At 35.6% G+C, this 21,088-nt stretch overlaps 1 protein-coding gene across 3 annotated transcripts in view; it reads left to right on the top strand.

Annotated features, from left to right (window-relative positions):
• SEMA5A (semaphorin 5A) overlaps nt 1–21,088 on the top strand; it is a 419,645-nt gene that overhangs the window by 230,041 nt on the left and 168,516 nt on the right. For all 3 annotated transcript variants that reach the window (XM_088054549.1, XM_088054546.1, XM_088054542.1), the window contains 3 exons: nt 8,347–8,409; nt 14,131–14,229; nt 15,420–15,633. In XM_088054549.1, coding sequence (XP_087910675.1) covers nt 8,347–8,409; nt 14,131–14,229; nt 15,420–15,633 — 376 coding nt within the window. The remainder of the gene's footprint in view (nt 1–8,346; nt 8,410–14,130; nt 14,230–15,419; nt 15,634–21,088) is intronic.

Here is a 21,088-nt window from a genome sequence, read left to right as displayed (position 1 = left end):
AGAGAATCCTGACATATCAATACCTAAAAGTTTAAAAGCCCTATTTGGAAAAAAAACCAAAAAACCTTAAATCAAAATACTGCTTTCTAAAGGTGTTGGAGCTTACTAAAATCAATCTTATTTGCAAAAGAAATCAGGAAACACTTCAAAACTCAATGTGGTAACACAGATGTTATATCTTAAAGGATTCATATGTAATTTATTCAAAACATTATATTTACTATATGTAGTATAATTTTAGAATGTGCATTAAAGATGTGTTGTGAAATCTTATTCCTATCTGCTGAATAGCTACCAAGTTTGGTAGTGCAAGAACATTTTGTGTTTTACCCCTTTAGCACAATTCTGAATTCAATTTTAAATGTCCATAAAAACTGTAAAAGCCTCAAAATGCCAGATTGGAGCAATAAAATCTTTGAAAGTCACAGTGGAACTGTTTTGGGTTTTTTAATAACTCTCTGGGAGCAGGATTTAAAATCCTAGTTTCAAACATAGTCAAGTTTTGAGTTGCTAGCTTCTAGGTTTGGAACTTCATTTTCCTCTCTAAAACTGTGTCTGTTAAGTATAAAGCAAGCGGATATTTTGTGACATTTAGAAATCCTTGCAGAAGGCAAAGAGGGGAATGCACAGGTGGGGGTAGGTGGCATTTGTGAAAGTTCAGTCTTGGGCAGAGTCCTGTGTCATTCAAGTCAGTGGAGTGGCCCAGCACTGAGGGTTTGTGAAAGTCTATGTAACTCTGAATTATTCTCTAATACATTCTCAAATGCATTTATCATATTAGCTCATACAATTTTCAACAGCTGTTTATTGCATAATTAGTAAATCAGGTGATTAAAAATTTGGCTGCTTCATGAATTGGCAAGGTATGTACTTCCCATTTTTTAATATACCTCAGGTTAGTATATTTAGAATAAAATTGACATCAGCTCCTTGAAGCCATGTAAAGCTTAAGATATTACTTGGTTTAAGTACAGATTTATATATCTATCAGGGCATCTCAGTTCTAACTGAATTCCAATGTCTGGAAAATTCAAGCATTATTTTATGTTCATTTCCATACATTTTGCAGTGCTCACTTTGTAAGAAAACATAATTTTTTAACTGTGGATGAACAGTAAAAGCTGATTCTGAACAAATTAAAACACACATGATGTTATTCCCTGGAAAATTGGCTGTTACATGTGGCAAAAAAATAAAAACAAATGGGAGGCAAAATAATGCAGTGACTGTAGCCAATTAGTAAAGTTGTCCATATGGTGCTGGACTTCTTGTATGATCTGCTGGCCTATCACTTCATGTGAAAGCCTAACCAGGATGCCTTAAATCTTCAGAAACCATCCTTTTCTCTTTTCTTGTGAGCCAGAAGGAGAAGCTATATTAAAAGGAAGCTCCTTTTTAACAATTTATTTTAGTTTTTCATTCAGAGAATGATAGTTTCTGAAGATATTTGTCAGAAGCCTATTGGCAAGATAGGCAACTTCAGCAGTAATGACTGCAAGGATGAGGGATCATGACTGTGGAAAACAAGGAAAATGGTTTCTGTGAAGTAGAGACAGGTATAAATCTTCCCTAAATGGCTTTACATATTTGCTGGAAGCATGGATATCATTATACCAAAGCATGTTTTAAAACTTCTGGTAGCCATCAAATCCACCACTAGCTCTGCAGCTGCTAATTTGCTGCTAATCTCTTGCTGGTGTGCTGCTCCATAGCTACATTCTTTCTTTGGGTTACAATCCTGCCACTTTCTTTATGGCCTCTTTAAATTCAGCTTTTGGAATCCATCATACAGAGCTAATCAGGCAGACTGTAAGACACCCTTGCCAAACAAGTCAAAACATTTTGAAGCCATTCCATTGCTGGACTTGATGTTTTTATAAATGAGTAGCCAATTTGATTAATAAGAAAGAGTTTATTAAAAAATACAATCGTGAAAAGCCATAAGCAAAATTCAGTATGATGCTGTACCAGGCAAACAGTGTTGGGTGAGCAGGCAAGGGCTTGCTAGCAACACTTCACCATGCTTCACAAACTGCAACTGTCCCAAGGTGCTTTTTATATGCTTTCAAGTTTTTCACGGGTCTCTTGGAATACACTTCTTGTAGACAAATATTCATGTTGTTTTGGGTGTATATGTTGTAATCTTGTTGGGTTTCTTGGAAATACACTTCTTCCAGACGAATATTCATGAGTTACAATCTTATCGGACAGAGGTTTCTTGGGAATATGCTCCTTGCAGATGCATATTCATGTTGGCCTTGCTGCATATCTCATCAGAGAAGGTTTCCTGAAAATATGCTAGGATTTTTATCAGGCAAGATTATAACTTTAGCATGAATTTATTTATGCTATGTATTTCAACATGAACAGAAAGATGATATTGCTCACATTTGTTGACATATATTATTATGGTTATTGCCATTACACCCTATGTCACCAGAGTATGATACATGATACAAGAGATGAAAACAAGCAGATAGTGAAAAAGAAAAACAAAAAAAAGGAAATATCGTGTAGTTGTTAGTTTTTGGCATTGTGTAATTAAACCATCTTCTTCAATGTTCTTTTTGCCAGTATCTAATTAGAAGAGCCATCTGCCTAAGAAGTGCTGGACCATCTGTCTGTAACACTGTTCTGTTCATTTCTTGGTTCTAATTAACTTCTTTCTCTATGAAATGTAATAGTACATTATGTTTCTACATTTCAAAGTTAATATATAAATATATATATATATGAATCCATACCTACCTGTATATGTTTTGAATATCTGTGCTGCTACAGGAACACAGTTCTCCCAGGAGGTCTGATTGTACTCAGTTAAGTGGGCAGCCTTCACTGTAGGTGAAAGCCACACTTTTTTTGTTGCTCTGTCAGTAAAACTAATACATCTTTCACTTAAATCATTCTAATTGGCCAGTCCTTTATTGACTGTGTTCAAATTTTGATTTTCCTATCTACATTTACTGATTAAATTTAGAATTATAGAAAGGGGCCACATTCAAGTTAAGCACGTAGGACTCTGATTTTTTTTCCTGTTATATTTTGTAATTTTTCTGGAAAATTATGTGATCATTTAGAATGGATGGTACCTCCAGATGTCTTGCCTGGGGACTTCCTTTATTGCTGCATGTTGGGTATGTAAGAGAATCCCCAGACAGTTACTTCTGTGAACTTTATTTACTGTTTCTACACTTTCCATGTTTCTCCTTTAGTGTTCTTCAAAGGTATTTGGATAAATCTGTTTAAATTAGAGACTGTCTTTCAGTTTTTGTTTGAGTTAATTTCTCTGCAGTTATTTAGTTTAACTTGTTGAAGATACAATAGTTTAACTTATAAGAGAGACTCCTACTATTCATCCAGAGAAGTTACTAAAATATATCTGTTGATTCCAAAGAATATTAATTTATTAATAATTATTAATATATTAATTTTAAAAATGTAATTTTTAATTTAACATATATGGGTGTTGAATGCACATTTTTCTTCATTTTTAAGATAATAGTTTCATTACAAATTCTTGAGTTGGAATGTTTTTTTCTTCGCTGGCTGGAATTTCTCTCCTCCTACCATCTCCTCCTACTACCCCTTGAAAATGCCAGGAAAGATTTCTTCTGAATTTTTGAAGTTCTTTACAAACATCAATATTTAAAACACTTATACAGTTATTTACAATTTTTCAAAAAGCTGCCTGCTATCAGTTTGAAACTTGAGTTCAAGGTTAGACTTAAGTATAATTATGGCATTAAATTTATGGAGATGCTTGAAAGATCATATCAATCATAGGATTTATAAAAGCCATGTAATTGTAAATATTTTCAGCTTGCTATAAAAACAGACTGGTGTGCCACCTTAAACCCTTCTCCTTAACCTATGCAGCTGTCTTCTTTGTAGAGATGTGTAGTAGTAGCTGTGTATGACCTGTCTTTATTTTCTCTGACACTGACTTTCAAATCCCTGTTCACTCTTTCCCCAGAGTGAACAAACCTGAGTGTCTATAATTTGGTTCAATGAACTTTGTTGCCAGCTTAATTAGGATTATAATATTAATTAAAACCAGTACACTGAATGCTGCAGGTTGTATTTTGAATGTGAAAATTGAAGGTTCTTAAGAAAAATTGGAAAAAAATCCTAATAGGGTAAAGCTTAGCTGTATAGATCTTCATAAGTATTTAACATGGTTTGCATGTCGTATATGCACTCCTCTGGACTTGGTGGAAATGTCATCAATCTGTATTAAGCAGGAGAATATGTCAGTTTAAGAGAAGCAGTGGATAACAGTCATATCTGTAAACATGGTTTTGCACTTGCTTTCTAGAATAATGCAATCCATATGTGTCCATCTGGTCTTTCAGAACGACAATTTTCAAGTCGTAATCTTCTAATGGCAAAACCCACATTGTCATTATTCTATTGGGACATTTTGTTTTGTCTTTGTGTGCTGAAGATTTAGGACACATTTTTCTCATGTTTTTTCCCACATTGAAATGATGTTTATCTTGAAGAGTTTCCCGCCTGTTTTCCTCCTGTGTAGAAGCAGTAGACTGTGTTAAATATCTAAATTTCCACTTTGTGGGAAACTCCTCTGAATTTTTTGGAGATTAGAAGGTAAAAAGAAAGAAAGCTCTGTATAGAAATGTTTGCCTATATTACTGAATTATGTGGGAGCCTTAGGGACCAAAGTACAACAGACTGAACTACTCATCTTTCTTCAGATGCCTTTGTACTATACTTTTTTCTGCCTCCTCTATTGTTATCTCCTTGTCATGGTTTTAAAGCAGTAAGTAAAAAATTACTAGAAAACTTACTTATTTCTTGCTGTGAGATATGGATTAGAACAAGAGCAAAACAGGCTTCAAACTTAATATAGAAAGTTTATTAACAGAACTACAAGAATAAGAACACCAGAATAAGCCTCCAGAAAACACCTTTATCCCCCACTACTTAACCATTCTCTCATTCACATGACAACATAGAGACAAAAAACTTTGTAACTTTGGTGTTTAAAACAGTCCCAATTCCTGCTAGAGTCTTTTCATCAGTCTTTGTAGAGAAACAGAAGTCTTTCTTCTGCTAATCTATGGAGTTTCTCACAAGAAAACTATTTCTGTTATAGCTTTCTATTCCTCTGATGCCAGCTACCTGGAAGTCCTGTCATCAGTTTACTCCTCCCATTTCACATCACTCTGAGGTGTGTATGGGTCAATGAGTCTAGGGATATCATTTTAAGGATGAGTTATTCAAAGGCAAAAGTTCTCTTCATCTATCTCTGTGAGCTTTCCTGGAAAACAGAAGTTTTCTCTTTGCCTCAAGTTGCCCCAAATCTTCAACTATTACTTCTCCCCCCTCTGTTCCAGCACCTCACTGTATCATAATTACTCTACCTTTTGCTCAAAATCCAAACTTTGAACACTCCATTCCTCCCCATATACTCTGTCATGAATTAAAGGAGTATTTTCAGGACACTATTGTCCATCTCCATAGCTTTAACAGAAAAATATTTCAGCTTATAAAGCATCTCCTTATTCTCTACCTCTTCTGAAGCTTAATTCTTTTCTTCACTGTCTCTGATAGTTTATAAAGTCTCTTTACATGTTGATTACTCTCTTTTTCTTTCTCTGGAAAAAAAGGATTAATCTGCAAGTCTCATCTGGGTAATGAAAGGGTTAAAATCTTGCCCAGGTTTTGTAGATGGTTCTGTGAACTCTGCCGGAGCAGCAGCTGGAGTTGTCTGCGATGGAAGATTCTTCATGGCTGCTCTGGAGAGTGTGGTCACTGTCTCAGCTCGCCGCAGGTCAAGAGCTTTTTTCTTTCTTTACTCGGCAGTCTCTGGTGAATTCAGTCACAGCAAAAACTACAACCGAGCCAGGGACCGGCCTGGCCCGGCCAGAGCCCAGGGCAAGCCCCGCAGGCCCCATCTCCCGGCTGGGAGCCGTGGCAGGCCCAGCCCCCGCCCGGGCTGCATGGCCTGGGCAGGGGACAGGAGCCAGCTAAAGCTCAGTTACCTTTCACAGCCAGGAAACAAAGAGACAAAGAAATTCCCGGGCTTAGGTCTTAAGGTGGTGTTCACAGGTTGATCTCACTTTTCAATGGTTAAAACTGCTGTCAATTCTCAGAAATGGCCAGCTGTTGGCTAGGAGACAAACTCCCATCAGCCGCCAGCAGTTTTAACCTCCTTAGGTGTTTCTCTTTGTTTTCTTAAATGCCAATCTATCACACTCCTCTAGCAGTGGAACCAAGGGCTATAGGACTATAAGTACACTTGATTTCAAAGATGGGACTTAGCTTTGTTACCAGTGCGTCTGCATTTTATTTCTTGTTCACATAGTATTGCTCCTTTTTAGCAGATGTCATGAATAGGGCTTTCCCAGAGAGTTGTCCATTTGGTTAACTTGCAAGCAAATATATCTAGTTGTAGCCGTTTCTTGGTTTCTTTTATGTGCTGTTAACTATGATGTCCAGAAATATTACATAATGTTTTAATATTTCACATCCTTCTTCTTCAAATCAATTTTACTGTGGACTCAGAGCCAAGTGAAAGCTGGGCATTTTGTCACTGAAAATTGATTTCTTGATAAACATTTTGTATTTAATTCAATCTTTTTCCTTTTGTTTGTGCTTGACATGTTTTTTTTGGTTCAGTTTTGGCAAGAGCTTTCCTTTAAACCTTCCTTTTAAGTATCCATGTTTCACTCTCTTTCTACTCTGACCTCCTCACAGTAACTAACTCTTGTGTTTCTCCAGGTGTTTGAAATTTTTTGTGCTGTTCAGAGATAACATATTTGGCACTTGTATCTAGTGCCATATAACATGGACATTCAGTGTGTCCTAATGGATTGATTAGGAATTCAGTTGGTCATCCTACAATCTGTTACAGATGTGAATTGCTTTTTGCCTTACCAAGTCAAAAGAGTTAGGTCATAGCTGCTTTTTTATCTAACTCAGTATGAGATTTCTTTCATGCTGCTAGATACAGATATAAATTCTAGGGTCATTCACAAGTGGATTCTTACAGAAGTTTTCAATATATTCCCCCATACAGCATAGTCATTTATCATTGCAAAAACAAATGCTGTAAACAAGAAGGTTTAGGATGGAGGAAAAGAAGTAATTACATTAATTTTCATAAGTCGGGGTATTTTTCTTGAAGTGAAAAATGTTCATTCTTGGGCTTGTTGAAATACAAGTACTCTGAAAGGCATTTCTCCCCTTAATTTAACTGGGCTTTCACTCTATTATTAATTAGATAGTCTGCTTGCTGTTAACACAGTCTCTATGAAAAGACAGGTACAAAATACTTCCGATATTAAATCTGGATAAATGGTCTTTCATTATTTCCTTGTAAAAAAAAATGAAATTACTGTGCTTTCAGTAATTAGGCAGCAGTGGTTACTTCAGAAATCTCAATTCTTCTTGATAAAATGTGAAGCATTTTGTGGCATGTTTATCTTAAGAACATATGGATGTGCACTGTTGAGGTGAAAGAATACAGCCTGATTTAAAATGTGCTTTGACATACATACATACATACATATATATATATATATATGTATATAGGCATTCACATATGTACATGTATTGGCACATTAACATGCAGCCTGATCCACTGATCAGCAAATTTTGTAAATCATAGCTGCTGAATGTTAAATATGAAAATAACAGGAATTAACTCATGCAATGAAACTGTAATAATGCAGACTAGGCATTGTAGTCCTGGCACAAATCTGTTGAAGCAGTGAGACACTGAAAAATCCTCAAAAAATGAGCATAAGTTGCTTCTGCTTTGCAGTGCACTGTTTCACTATAGTCTTGTATATCTCTGCCCGTTGCTTCTTTCTCTGAATGGATGTTTTAGTGCTTCTGATTAGTGCTGCAGTCATACCTTTAGAGACTAAAATCTCTACTTGATGCTTGAAATAAATACTTCAAAAAGTGCAATAGGGCACACTTCCCCACTATGAAAGGTTTCTCAGCAGAGCTGACCTCAGATGCTGTGGTGATACAGCCCAGCTCTGCTGGAGAAAGAGGTTCAGCCTTCCTGTGTGTTCCTCCATCTGCTTAAAAAAAGGGTAAATAGTATCAAATGTAACTGTGGTTGTTTCTGCTGTAGTGATGGGTACAGTGAATCATGATGTTGGCCAGCTTCCTTTTGGATTTAAATAATGAAGAACCTTCAACAGCAAAACTACATTCCTAAGGAGAAAACTCTTAAAAGGCATTTATGGATAGGATTATTCATGGCTAATTGTCACTATGTCTGAGACACATAAAATAAACATGGACTTGAATAGCTCAGAGGCTTATATTTTTGTGTTACTTGCATTTCTAAAAAATTCCTTTTGGTTGCAGGCAGTGGAGTGGCAATGTGATGAAGCTACTAAAAGAGCCTGTTACAGTAAAGGGAAATCAAAGGTAAGCATGAGACAGTTGTTCTGCTTTAATAAAAGTTTTATGTTAATAGCAGATGTAATTCAGTGTATAAATCCCCACCTTACACATTTTTACTGTATCTCTTTCTTAAGAGAGATATAGGAAAGGAGTCTGATACTGATGTGTAAGCAAATAAAGAAGAGTATAGGGAGCACGGGATGAGACATACAGTCACATGATTTCTGTCTGAAATGGCCATGAACTTTAGCTTCCAACAATTTACTGTTTTGACACCAGGGTTAAACATGGCATGTTATATTTGGTGAATTGTATTCTCACTTCATTTTCTGTGCTGTAAATCCCAAATAACTGTGTTATTTCTTTGTAAAATTCTCAGTTTATATCTCTGTGTTTGATGCAATTTTATTAACTTTTTTATTTCCTATCTGATGGTGTTATTAAGAAAATAATATTAAATTCACTAGCTTCTTAGACATTGAACTTGATATATTTTTGTATTTAAAGCCAATTCTTTATCTGGCCAGATGCAATTTCTATTATTCAGTACAGGTAAATGTGTTGCTGACATGGAACCTTTGGCTGTCCCAACCTGAAGCTAGTAATCTAATTAATTATAAAAGCAATTACAATTGCATGCAATCTATGTTTTTAATTTTTATACTGTTTAATGATTGAACTTAATTCAGCTAAACATAAAGGGAAAACACATCAAGAGTGATAACACAAAAGAGCACACTTTTATTCAGTAGAATGAGTTTCATACATTATTGTGGTGCAAAACTCAAAAAATACCAAGCATCAAAAACATATTACAAAATCTCTATCATCTAGTAGAGGAGAAATCTCTTCTGTATAGTTACCTAATCACTGACTTTTAAATTTCTTCCATTAAACAGTTAATTTACATCTCCTTTTTTACTAAGTGCTGGAAAATAAAATTGCAGTGTTTGATTGCATATTTGAGATTAAAGAGGAAGAATGGCCTCACTTCTGAAGCAGGGCCATGCTGCACTGTGAGGTATAGAAAATAAAGGACTTTTGGAATCTCATATTTTAAGTAAATGTTTAATTTTCTAAGTTGTTATTTTTCCTTAAAAAAATTATGCTACAATATGTAATATATCCCTCAAGCCTTTATCCTTAGCTTTCAGATGACAATACTTGGAAGGGAATATGTTGAAGTGTCAATAGTATGTCACAATGCATTGATCAAGGGGCATATACAGTAGAAACTATTCTGGTTGGAATGCTCTGTGTAACTAAACATATATGGCTTTGTTTCACAGTGATTTTCCAAGTTTAAGGCTGTGAGAGTAACATTCAGCCTGTCTGAAAGTCATAGTGCAGTTACTGTGATCTAACATGATGGATGGAAGTAAATTCAAGGCCATAGCAGTGTACTTTCGAATTGACAACACTGTCACCACACGTTTGATTCAACAGTGCAAAGCATCTGTTGCTACTAAATAATTTTGTTAGGACAAACACACAACACTGGTGATACACATTTAAGAATGGGCCTTAGTGTAGTTTTTTATTCATTCAGAGTTTCATTTATGCTCATCACACCCTTTTGAAGAGGAAGTTAAATTGTTGCTGTAAAATGGTATATATGCAATTCAAATAATGACCTCTGGGATTGTTTCTTACCAATACTTAGTACTGGTATTATTTGTCTAAAGATTTCTTTTGTACCCATAGCCATGTTCCTCATTCACAATCTAAAAGAGGACTATAGTCATTATGCTTCATTACATTCAAAAGAAATCATGGGAGTAAATACTTCTTATTGTTACCATTTGGGTTGGGTTTTTTTTTTTTTTTTTGGTGTGCAAACTTTTTGGCCTGAAAGCTTCATATGGGAGTTGCTGGGGAATGCAGAGATACTGTCTGAAAAAACCCACCCAGCTGGAATGACAACTGTCTTTTTGAACTTTTTGTGCCTCTTTTGTTTTCACTGTGGTCAAGGTTAAAATCAAAGATAAACTTATGATCAGAGAAAGGATAGTCAAATGATGTTTGTCTTTTATTGCCTTATTTCCAAGACTACAGCAAGGTTGCTGTACTCTTTGTACAAGGAGATCCATACTGAGCCTTCCCTTGGAAAAACTGGGAATTATCAAATCAGGAGGAATTCACTCCAGTGCTACATTGTACCTCTTCAGAGAAAATATCTTTGCAAATACAATTCCAGTTACTGTTGCCAGAAAAACTTGCTTGCTTACCTGTTGTATAAATAGATGCAGCCCAAATTGCAGAGTTGATAGGGGTTCTATTTCTGTAACATTTCTCAAGTGAATTCAGATTTCAGGGCAGGAACATGTAACTGTAGGAAGACACAGGAAAGACTGGAGTCAAAATGTTGAGGCCAGCCCAGGCTGTGGCACAGGAGAGATAAGGATTCCAGGGATGGCTGTGGGTAGGTTATGCATTCAGGTCCTGGTTTCTCTGAAACTCTGCTGACCAGAGAGCAGCATGAGGGCAGTAAGTTCAAGGTGGCAAAACCTGAACTCATTGCTTGAAAGTCACATTAACTGATGGAGTGAATGCCCTGAAACCAGAAGGTGGCTTTGAACCCTGAAGCAGCTCAAGTAGTTTTGAGATAATGATCAGTGAAACTCTTTTTTTGTTCTTGAGAAAGAAGCTGCACAGAATTTTCGCCTGTGGCTATTTTCAGTTCTGAGATTTATGCTTTAGAAGCCAAGGAGGGAAGAGCTGAAGGGGAAAATATATGGGGACATCTGTCACATTTGGAAGTGTAATGCACGCTTGACTTTTGAAGGCCAATGTTTGTTACTCAGACTTCAGACATTTATCTACCAATTTAAGCTTTTGCCTAATGGCTCCAAGAGTGAGCATTTTGAGTGACAAAATTATGTCCTTGTGGCCAGCATGCATTAGCATGTAGAAGTCTGAAACACCAGACACAATTAAGAGAATAAATTTGCCTATACATATTGACACTTGTGGCAGGGAATATTAGAAAGAAAAAATATAAATGCACTTGTTGAGAATGCAATAAACCTGAGAGAGGTTAAAAATAATAATGCAAATTGAAATTAAGTCCTGTCTCTTGCTTATTGAAGATTCTAATGGCTGGGTATGTTAGTATCTGAACCTCAATAAAAGTATTTAAAAAATTAAATGCAGGTATGTTTAAAATGTTAACCTATACAAGAAATATTGCTGCAAGAGGATAATTATTTTGTAGTCAGATTGTCTTTGGACTGTTCAAGATAGTCTTAAGTAACAACCTAGCCTGCCTGGCTGCTGAATTGTTTCTTATAGTCATATTTTGTTTCAGATACCCTGATACAAAAGTAGAAATTATGTTCTAAATGTATTTCTTTATTTCAGATATATTTTTATAGGCAAATATGGAAGTATATGACATAGAGGTTGACATGAACTGGAGAATAAGACTACATAAAAGATGGCTACCAAACCCAGCACCACGCTCTGGCCTAAAAAATCCTTTGGTTTTCGGTCTCGTTTTTGCATGTGTGCGTTTGTCAGAAGTGAACCACTACAGCCAAACTTGACTTCAGAGCTGGAAAAGTATCTCTGAATAATTCAAGTGACTAAATAGTGAAGTCCTTTTTCAGTGTGTTTTTGGGTAGTGATAGCTTTATTCACAACCAATTCTTTTAAATTTTCTTTTGCATTAATGTGGATATTTTTTTCAAATTAAGAAAGTAGCCAAATAAAAAAAAAGTTATTCTTTCATTTTCCATTTTTTGCACTGTGTTCCCAACAAAAATTCCATATGAGATGTCTTATTTGCCCTGTTTCAGTATGGATTGTTGTCAAGCTGGCACAGACTTGGGAACAGTAAAGAAAGAATCTTGTGATTGCCAAGAATATCAGAGTTTAAGAAATCAGCATTATTTTTGAACAAAATGCATGGGTGATCAGCATGCAAGTAATTTGAAAATGACACTATTTCAGTGAGCTCTGGAATATGAAGAGGAGAGGTTGGATGGGTTGTAATGTCAGAACCCATTTATTTTTCCTACACGTACATTCCATGCCTTCTTGCAAAGGGCAGAATTGAAAGAGACCAATGAATAAATCACTGTCTTACATTCTGTGACCCTCCTTGAGCACCCTTCCAATGAATCAAACAAAAAACAATCCCTCAAAAAGTTGCTTTCTAGTTTTTGGGGGTATTTTTGGTGATAGAGTTAACGGTCAAGGAAACTGCCACAACTACCAACACTGCCAAGCTGTGAAATAACTACTATTTTAATGTCTTGTTGTATTGCCCAACTAGGTTATATGGTTGTGTATTACCTTCTTTGTGGTTTAAAGAATATTAAGATGACATTTTATAAAGTTCAGTATGAAAGCTTTGTATCTTTTACCCAACACAAATCAAATATTACTTCTAAGATGTTTGTCCCTTGTCCTTCAAGGCTCAAAGATAAGCATTTAAAAGCTACTTTTTCCATGAGAAACTAATGGGTTTGAGAGTTTGTTTTTTTCCCAAGTGGTAGTTTCTTTCCTGAGATTTTACAGGATTTTTTTTTGAGTTTGTTTTTAAATTGATTTTTGATTAAAGGTATAGAAGATAAATTCTAAAAGTTTTCTCAGAGACCTTTAAAGTATTTTCCCCATCTTCTTTTGCAGTCTATTTTCCTGTTGCCTGTCCAATTTATTCAGGATTTTATTTATTGTCTTCCAGGATGAGAGCCTATTTTCAAGATAAACAAGCAATCAATTTAATATAACTGTAGGACAGATAATGGGACTTTTGTGCTATCACTGTTGTATGGATTTACTTACATGATTGCACTTAATATAAGCTAGAATTGCATAACTGTATTTTCACAAGATTTTTTTCAGTCTTTTTATGAGACTGTCTTGTGGTGAATGATAGAGAACTTTTAAATGTAAGTTTCCAGGAAACTTTATTTTCTCCAAACATATTGTTGAGCATTTATTTGGGTATGGACATTGATTTTTTTTCAAGACAGTTGTTTGAATTTTTCCTCATATAATTCTGGGAGATTGTTAGTATTGCAGGACAAAGTTTTCTGTTTGAATTAGCAGTGGAAATTGCTATTGATTTCTAGCTCCTAAAATGATAGATATGAACATCATAAAGCCTCCACCCATCCTAATGGGGTAAAAAACATGTCAGATTATTCCTCAGGATGAACATCTTTGTATTGTGGTAATGAAATTATTTTTAAAACTTTGAATTAATGAGAATGAAAATGCTTCTAATTAAACAGGGTAAATTACGAAATTAGTGGTAACAAATCTGAATCTGAACATTTAAATAATTTTTTTTTACTAGTCTCACCATATTTTTGTTATTGACAACCTGTTCTTTCCCCTGTTTTCCTCAAAACTTCCTTCCTTGGCCTAATCTGTCTTTGAAGTCAACGTCTGATCTCCTGAGACAGTACTGTATTATTTAAGTCAGTATCTATCAGATCATTTATCTGAACTATCAGTTCAAAATTTAGCTAAGCATTTGAAATATATCCTGAGAGGAAATCTTCAGAACTAGAGGGGTTTATTGGTATCCTATTAAGAACTTCTCAGAAAGGTTGGTGGATGCATGTATATGAATAAGAAATCTGTGCATATTGTGATTGCTTACTCAGGTATGCTTAAGCCTTGTTTACCTACAATTTTTCTGTGCAGATAAATAACCATGGAAAGCAAAGTGCTATTAGTCTCCTCTGTACTCTGCACTATCACTGAATATATTCCTTTTTTTCTGCGTGGCAGGAGGAATGCCAGAACTATATTAGAGTGCTTCTTGTTGGAGGCAACCATCTCTTCACCTGTGGAACCAATGCATTCACTCCAATCTGCACCAATCGCACGGTAAGAGTTAAATGTTTTGCCCCACAAGCTGCAGTCCCTGTTCTGAGCCAGCAGATTAAAAGGCAGATTATGTTGTGGCTGAGAACTGGCTATTTGTGTACTGATGGGTGAGCTGATGTGTAAAAGGCTGATTTAGCTGGTGGCAGGCCAAATAGGAGAGCTAACCAATCTCTTTTTGCAGGCTTTCCCTCAGCTGTGGGAGACATGCAGCTAGGAGCAGCTCAGTTTCTCCTACATGCCAATTTTTATGAACCTTGGGTATTTATAAGACTTATGCCACTATCAGGTTTGATTGGCATCAATAGGTTTAGTTATCAAATGTGGTTGGGTAGCTGCATACTGTGTATGTGTAATTCTGGAGAAATGAGAGTACCTGTATTAGTGATTTCTGACTGGTAAGGAAGAGAAATCTTGACTGAGAAGATCCGTCATTCTGTGTTCAAAACAAGCCTAACTGTAGCATCAGTAATAGTCATAATATAAGTATCAAAATGTCACTGTTTGGACTAGGCTGCTTGTTTGTTTCAGGAGGGTAGAAACATTTAAATACAAAGAATAGCTGTATTATTAAAAAACTCATTGGCAGATTTATTATACTTAAACCCATTGCACCTTTATTTTCAAATAGCATATTAACATCATGCTGTGGTTTATGGCTGAAAGTGTTTGGGCTACTAAATCAGAGATGGTTCTGCTGAGTTGGAAAGCTCCTTTTCTTAGTCTAATTTTTCATGTGAGATTTTTTTCTTAAAGCACACCAACAAAACAAATTTTGTTTTTTTGTTTTGTCTCAGGAGATCAGACGTTGACTTCAAAGACAGATTAGGCCAAAGAAGGAAGCAAACAACAACAAAAAATATATTATTTGTTTTGTTGTTGATGCCTTATTGATTCTGGCGATCAGGTTTGGTTTTATTTTTCATAATAACAATCTTTTCAGAGGTGTTTTTTTGAGCCCGTTCTAATAGAAAGCATTTAAGCATGCTTGATAATGACTGACATGTCAAAATGGCAGAAGTGAGATCTGACAACATTACAGTAAGACTTTCTATATGAGACAATTTCAGATTGATGTAGAGGTTGGCTCTCTCTATTGTACAATAATAAAGTAAATTTTGCTCAGATTGATGCACCTTGGCTGAAATGATAATTTCAGGTAAATTTAATACCTTTTAATAATTCTTTTACAGTTAAGCAACTTGACAGAGATACATGACCAAATCAGTGGCATGGCTCGTTGCCCCTACAGTCCCCACCACAATTCTACTGCTCTTCTCACTTCCAGTGGAGAATTATATGCTGCTACAGCCATGGATTTTCCAGGAAGAGATCCTGCTATTTATCGAAGTCTGGGGACCCTTCCTCCTCTCCGAACTGCCCAGTACAACTCCAAGTGGTTGAATGGTGAGTGCTGATGTTCTGTGATACTCATCTTTTTAACTCATGAACATCATATTCATCCTATTGAAATTCCATTCTGAGAATCTGAATGTTTTTGGAGTATTGTTTATTTAATTTGAAAATTATTTTGCTTTTTTAATATACTATTTTACTACTATAAGTATTATGGAATTTAGTTAATATAGCTGAAGTTTGTAGATGTGCCTTTGAATACATGTCATTTCTGCAGGCATGAGGATGAGATGCACATATAGTGCTCTTACATGGGAAAGCTAAGTCAGCTTTGAGCAGCAGCTTGCATTGAGCATTCTTTTTTGAGTCCCTCAAAAATCTAAGGCAGAAAATAAAGAGTTTAGAATGGACTGAATTCTCCTGACTTTCCCTGCAGGTCCCAGCTTTCACAAGTTGAAAAAGTTTGGTTTTCAAACTGCTTAGGTGGCAGACTGACATTTTTGACACTTATTGTAGCCAAAGGAGAGGGAATAGTTTACAAAACATATCATAAAATTTTGTTTAGCAGTCAATTTTGTGTCATGGGTGTTAATCACATGATGAGGATTTCCAGCTGGGAAAAGCTGTAAACAGATAGGTATTACTGAGATGTGACAGACCAAGTTGCCATTTTGTTTATTACAAAAAAAATGGAAGCAGATTCGTCTAAAATGAAAGATATTATTAAAAGTAAAGTGTGAAATTATGTATATTATAATTTGCCCATGACTTTTCCAGAAGAAAAAAGCAAAATAAACATAATGCATGTTATGTGACACAACAGTCATTATTCCTACAGTACATTTCATGATAAGATGGGATTATTTTCATGTTGGAAATTAAATACAAATATAAATCTTTCTAGCTTCAGAACATTCGGTCAGCTGCAAGTAACAGATTTTAATTTGAATATATCAGTTCTCATATAATGTGAATGCTGTATTGTGCTTATACGATCGGTATATTTTATTTGAACAGTGACCCCATCAGAGGTAGCTCACAGAAATTTGTGACCTTTTCTAATGGTCAGATGATTATAGAATGTTAATTAACAACAACAAAAAAAAGTCCTAAATTGTGGAATATAATATAATTATTGCAGTGCAAAAGAAGCGAGGGGAAAGATGAACTCATTGTATATATATATATATATCTATATATATATATATATCTCCCTGTTCAGGCACCCTTTGTCCACTCAGCTTGCTATTGGAGCTAATTGCTGGGCCACACCTGTTGCTTTTGTCAAAGGGTAAAAGGTCTCCACGCAGAATTTGCAGGTTAACTGGATATTTTTATGCCAAAGGCATGCTAAATTTCACACTAGGCTTCTCTAATTAATCATATTCACCGTATTCACATTTTGTCTATTAATAACTTCAGATGTACTTACACATTCTCTGTTAGAGTCCATTCTTCTGACTCAAAACTGTTTATAATTAAGTTACCAGTAAACTGTAGCCTTTATCTTTGGGGAGGAAGAAAAAGATGAGTTTTATAATTGGAGCCAGATAAATAAGTCCCATAAAAGACTGAAAGCAGCCCAGTTAACTGTATTACTGGAAGGAGAAATATTTTCCGGGGTAGCTAGGAGTTGGGGCTTAATCTGCTTGAGTTGGGGATTCATCTGCTTTTATGTCAATTTGCATCCTTTTATGATTCAGTGCCAAGAAACTACATTAGATTTTCAGTGTTTGGATTGAAAGGAAGATTTTGCTTCTTTCACTGAGAAAGTAACACAGATTGATAATCTTGTAAGAAAAGTAAGACATCAACTGGAATGGAAGCCCCGTAGTCACTATCTGTTATGCAGCAGTAGCTCACCGTTACTGTAATTCAGCCTCATTTGAGGTGTTCATGTGCATGTGTCCATCAGTGTTTCCAATTCAAAGTTTTCCTCAGAAGCACACTGGGTTTTTTCTCACTTAAATTTTCTGCTCTATGAATTATGTTGGATCAAATCAAATAATCTCTGAGGGTGATGGTTGTACTCTGAAATGCAGCTGATTATCTTGTTCTGTGCTTTATTGCTATGCAGTAAAGACATTGTTGATTTTAGTGGCTAGCACAGCAAATTCAGATATCTTCAATCCCATCAGTCAGGCAAAAAGGAAATGCCCATATGCCCAGGCAGTCTGCTCTTGGTGTTCACTGTACCTTTTGGTGCAGGATTTTGACTTGAAAAGCTCTGAATCTTCATTACAGGTGAAAACGTGTTCCTAATCTTACTTGTCAGAAGGTCTGTAATCACAGGAACAATGATATACAGTGCAAAAGGGGAAAATGGAGCTGATGTATCAGGTGGCTTGGGTGAGATTCCATATTACCATGATGTGATTTCAGAATCTGGAATCACAGATTTCACAAATAAAATACATTTTCATTGTTGACCCAAGTTCCCCATTTGTTCTGGTTCAGCCAGAGTCACATATTTATTATTGGATTCTGCCTTCTACTGGGGGCTTGATAGGCATGGAAGCAATCCACATCAGCCGAGTACATAAGTTAGCAGCTATTTACTGAACATTATTCTGATCAATTGCTTCACATTAGAAGATGAGGGAGAAATCAGGGAACTTTCATTTATGAATTATCAATTTTTGATGCACTCAGCACTCAGTTATCTGGGGGGACAAAGTGTTGTTTAGTTCAGTTAAAAGTATTAATTATTCAGCATATATGTTAAATTAAGCTACATAAGCATGTTGAGAGAATATAACTGAAGGGGAGAAGGAAAATTAATGTGAAGCACAAAGATTTTGAACAGGCACAAATCCAAAAAGTTAGATGGACAGCACAGCAGCACTGCTAACACAGAAACCCTATTTCTGACTGTAGCTAGTTATTGTGGAGCTATCTTTAAGGCTCTCTGAACATAAAATCATTCACCTGCTAGACAACATGCTTCAGGATTTGACTCCCTGAATTTTGTCTGATTTAAAATTTTTTATTGGCAGAAAGGACAGTTCACCAAATGTTACATATATACACACACTTCCTTAAAGTTTTTCCTATCTTGGAAAATTTTAGAGTGTGCACAGTCATGTCATCTTCATTGATGGAGGAATGAAGCATCTGGTGGTACTTACTGAACTTCATCTCTTTTAAGATTTATAGTAGTAATCTATTCAGCTCTTGAATATCTCTGAAGAAGATCACCAGCTACCTTTTTTTTTTTTACTTCAGAACTTCCCTCTACTTTTAGAAAAAAAAAACTGGTGTTCTGTTTATCGGTGCTATTTCTGTCTTCCTTGTGCTCCTATAGACAACATCAAATGCAGCTGGCCCAAAGGATGAGGAGGTTTTTAACCACAGTTGTTACGTGGTTATTATGATCATGCCAAAATTCTGCTCGCCTCCATCACTAGATGCCACTGAAGCACCAAGTTACTGTGGTGGCATGACCTGAGTGCTCACCTTTGTTCAACAGGAGTTGGGCTTCTCACAAAGAATTTGTCAAGTGACAATACAGGGAGAGACAGACGCTGCATTGTCCTCTTGCCAACCATGTCAATACTTTGTACCTGTGTCACTGTTCTCAAATGGAACATGATCACCCAGAGGAGTTAATGAGGGCTGCAAACCAGCTCTCTCCATATCCAACAGCCCAGCTGGCTGCAGGATAGTGAGCGTGCATATTTGAAATAGAGAACCCAGCTCTCCTTTTGGCCTTTTCTTTTTCCACATAAAGGAAAATGTAATGCCTGAAGTTACTCACATGAATATATATGCACAAACAGATGAAGAAAGTGGAAAGACTGCTTACCAGTAATTTACTCTGTAAGGTGTCTACTTGTGTTCTGCTGTGTACCCTGTATTTCTGAATCCATGTTCAAGTGTTTCTGTGCATAAGAGAAACAATTTGAGGCAATAGAGCACACACTGAGGATTATGTCTAAAGCAGACATCTCTCCCACTGATTTATTCTCCTGACCAAAGCTGAGCTTCAGACAGCTGCTCAGGTCAGTAAAGGGCAGCATGGTGCTGGAATGTTTTAAATTTCCCTTGTAGTGTTTCATAAGAAGAGTAGTCTACCTTAGCAGTCTACTTTGAACATTATTAAGTGATAAAAAATAAATTATTCTTTCATTAAGCTGGCATGCTCTCTGTTTCAGTGTCTTTAAGCTCTCAGTGTAGCAATGTTTAAATCATATCTGGCATTGATATCATATGCTTCTAATTAGACTTTACTGTAGAGTTGATCTGCAAAGTGCAGCAGGGGCAGAATTTGTCATAGTCTGCTCTAGAGAACAGAAGATATAATAATATATATATATATGATAAATTTAATAGCTATATCTGCAGTCCACAGGCAGTGTGTTCAGATTGGCAAGGAAAAGCCTTCACTGTTTAAACTTAGAAACCTTTTCTGTAGTCCAACATTTACAGTTAGTAAAGGCATTTCTCCTTTCAATACACCTCTCTAAGTTACTAAATGTGATCTGATACCTCAGTGTGAAAGTTTGCCTTAGTCTGTCTGTTTGCTTCTCTCAGTCACTAAAAGGGCAAAACATTAAAAAAAAAAGAAAATCCCTGTCTGTTTCATCACACACACACACACACACAAAAAAAAACAAAAACAAAACCAAACCACTATGACATTTGGCTGCATAATTTGTCAAATACCTTCCCTTACAATTGCATGGGTCTCCAACTATCTTGAAATGATTGCAGCTATTTTCTTTACCCTAGACATGCAATGGTAGATGCTATAGGAATGTCACAACTTTTCATCAGTGGGCAGACCACAGATGATTAAAATGTAATCCTCTATCAGATATAGCAATAAAATAAAATTAAAATTAAAAAAAAATAAAAAAAATAAAATAAAATCTCTTCCAAATTAGAAGCCTTTTCATCTGAGGAGATGAGTGTTTGGATTGCTCTGCTTTACTGGTAGATATAATATTATCATTTTTCCTCTTGCTGTCCCAAGCATTTGGTTATTAGATACTCTTACTAAGGTGGTTTTTCTGAGATCACTTTCTTAAAAACGCTAATAAAAATGTTATTAATCCAGAGCAGATACTTTAAGTCTTCACAAGTAATAGTAAAATTCTTATAAAGGTGGTTTGACTGGTAGTGTTTAATACAGCTCTTGATCAACGCGTATTATTGTTTGTTAGCAGGCTTTTATTAAAACTTTTGCTGCTAGTAGGATGTGTAGAGAGTATTTATGGTCTAAGAATAAAAATTAATTCTTTTTAAGGATTAATGGAAATGGCTATAATAATTTAGTGTTATCCTTTCATTTTTCTGGGTTTTAATGAAAAGCCTTTTAATTACCTAGTACAAGCTTTTCTTTATTATGTAATATTTCATGTAACTCAAAACCAGTGTGTGCTTGAATGTGCAATGTACTCTTTCAGATAAGAGACCTGACTGAAAATATGCAAAGCATATTCTACCACTTTTTCTTATTTTGCAAGAAGATAAATAATTACATTTCTTTGGCTGTGCCACCTAT

Source organism: Pseudopodoces humilis, chromosome 1 (genome assembly GCF_049639895.1).
Source record: "Pseudopodoces humilis isolate 2021_Gansu_Grassland_sample_001 chromosome 1, ASM4963989v1, whole genome shotgun sequence".
Lineage (NCBI taxonomy): Eukaryota > Metazoa > Chordata > Aves > Passeriformes > Paridae > Pseudopodoces > Pseudopodoces humilis.
Note: the sequence above shows the minus strand (reverse complement) of the source record. Positions and strands in the feature narration are given on the sequence as shown.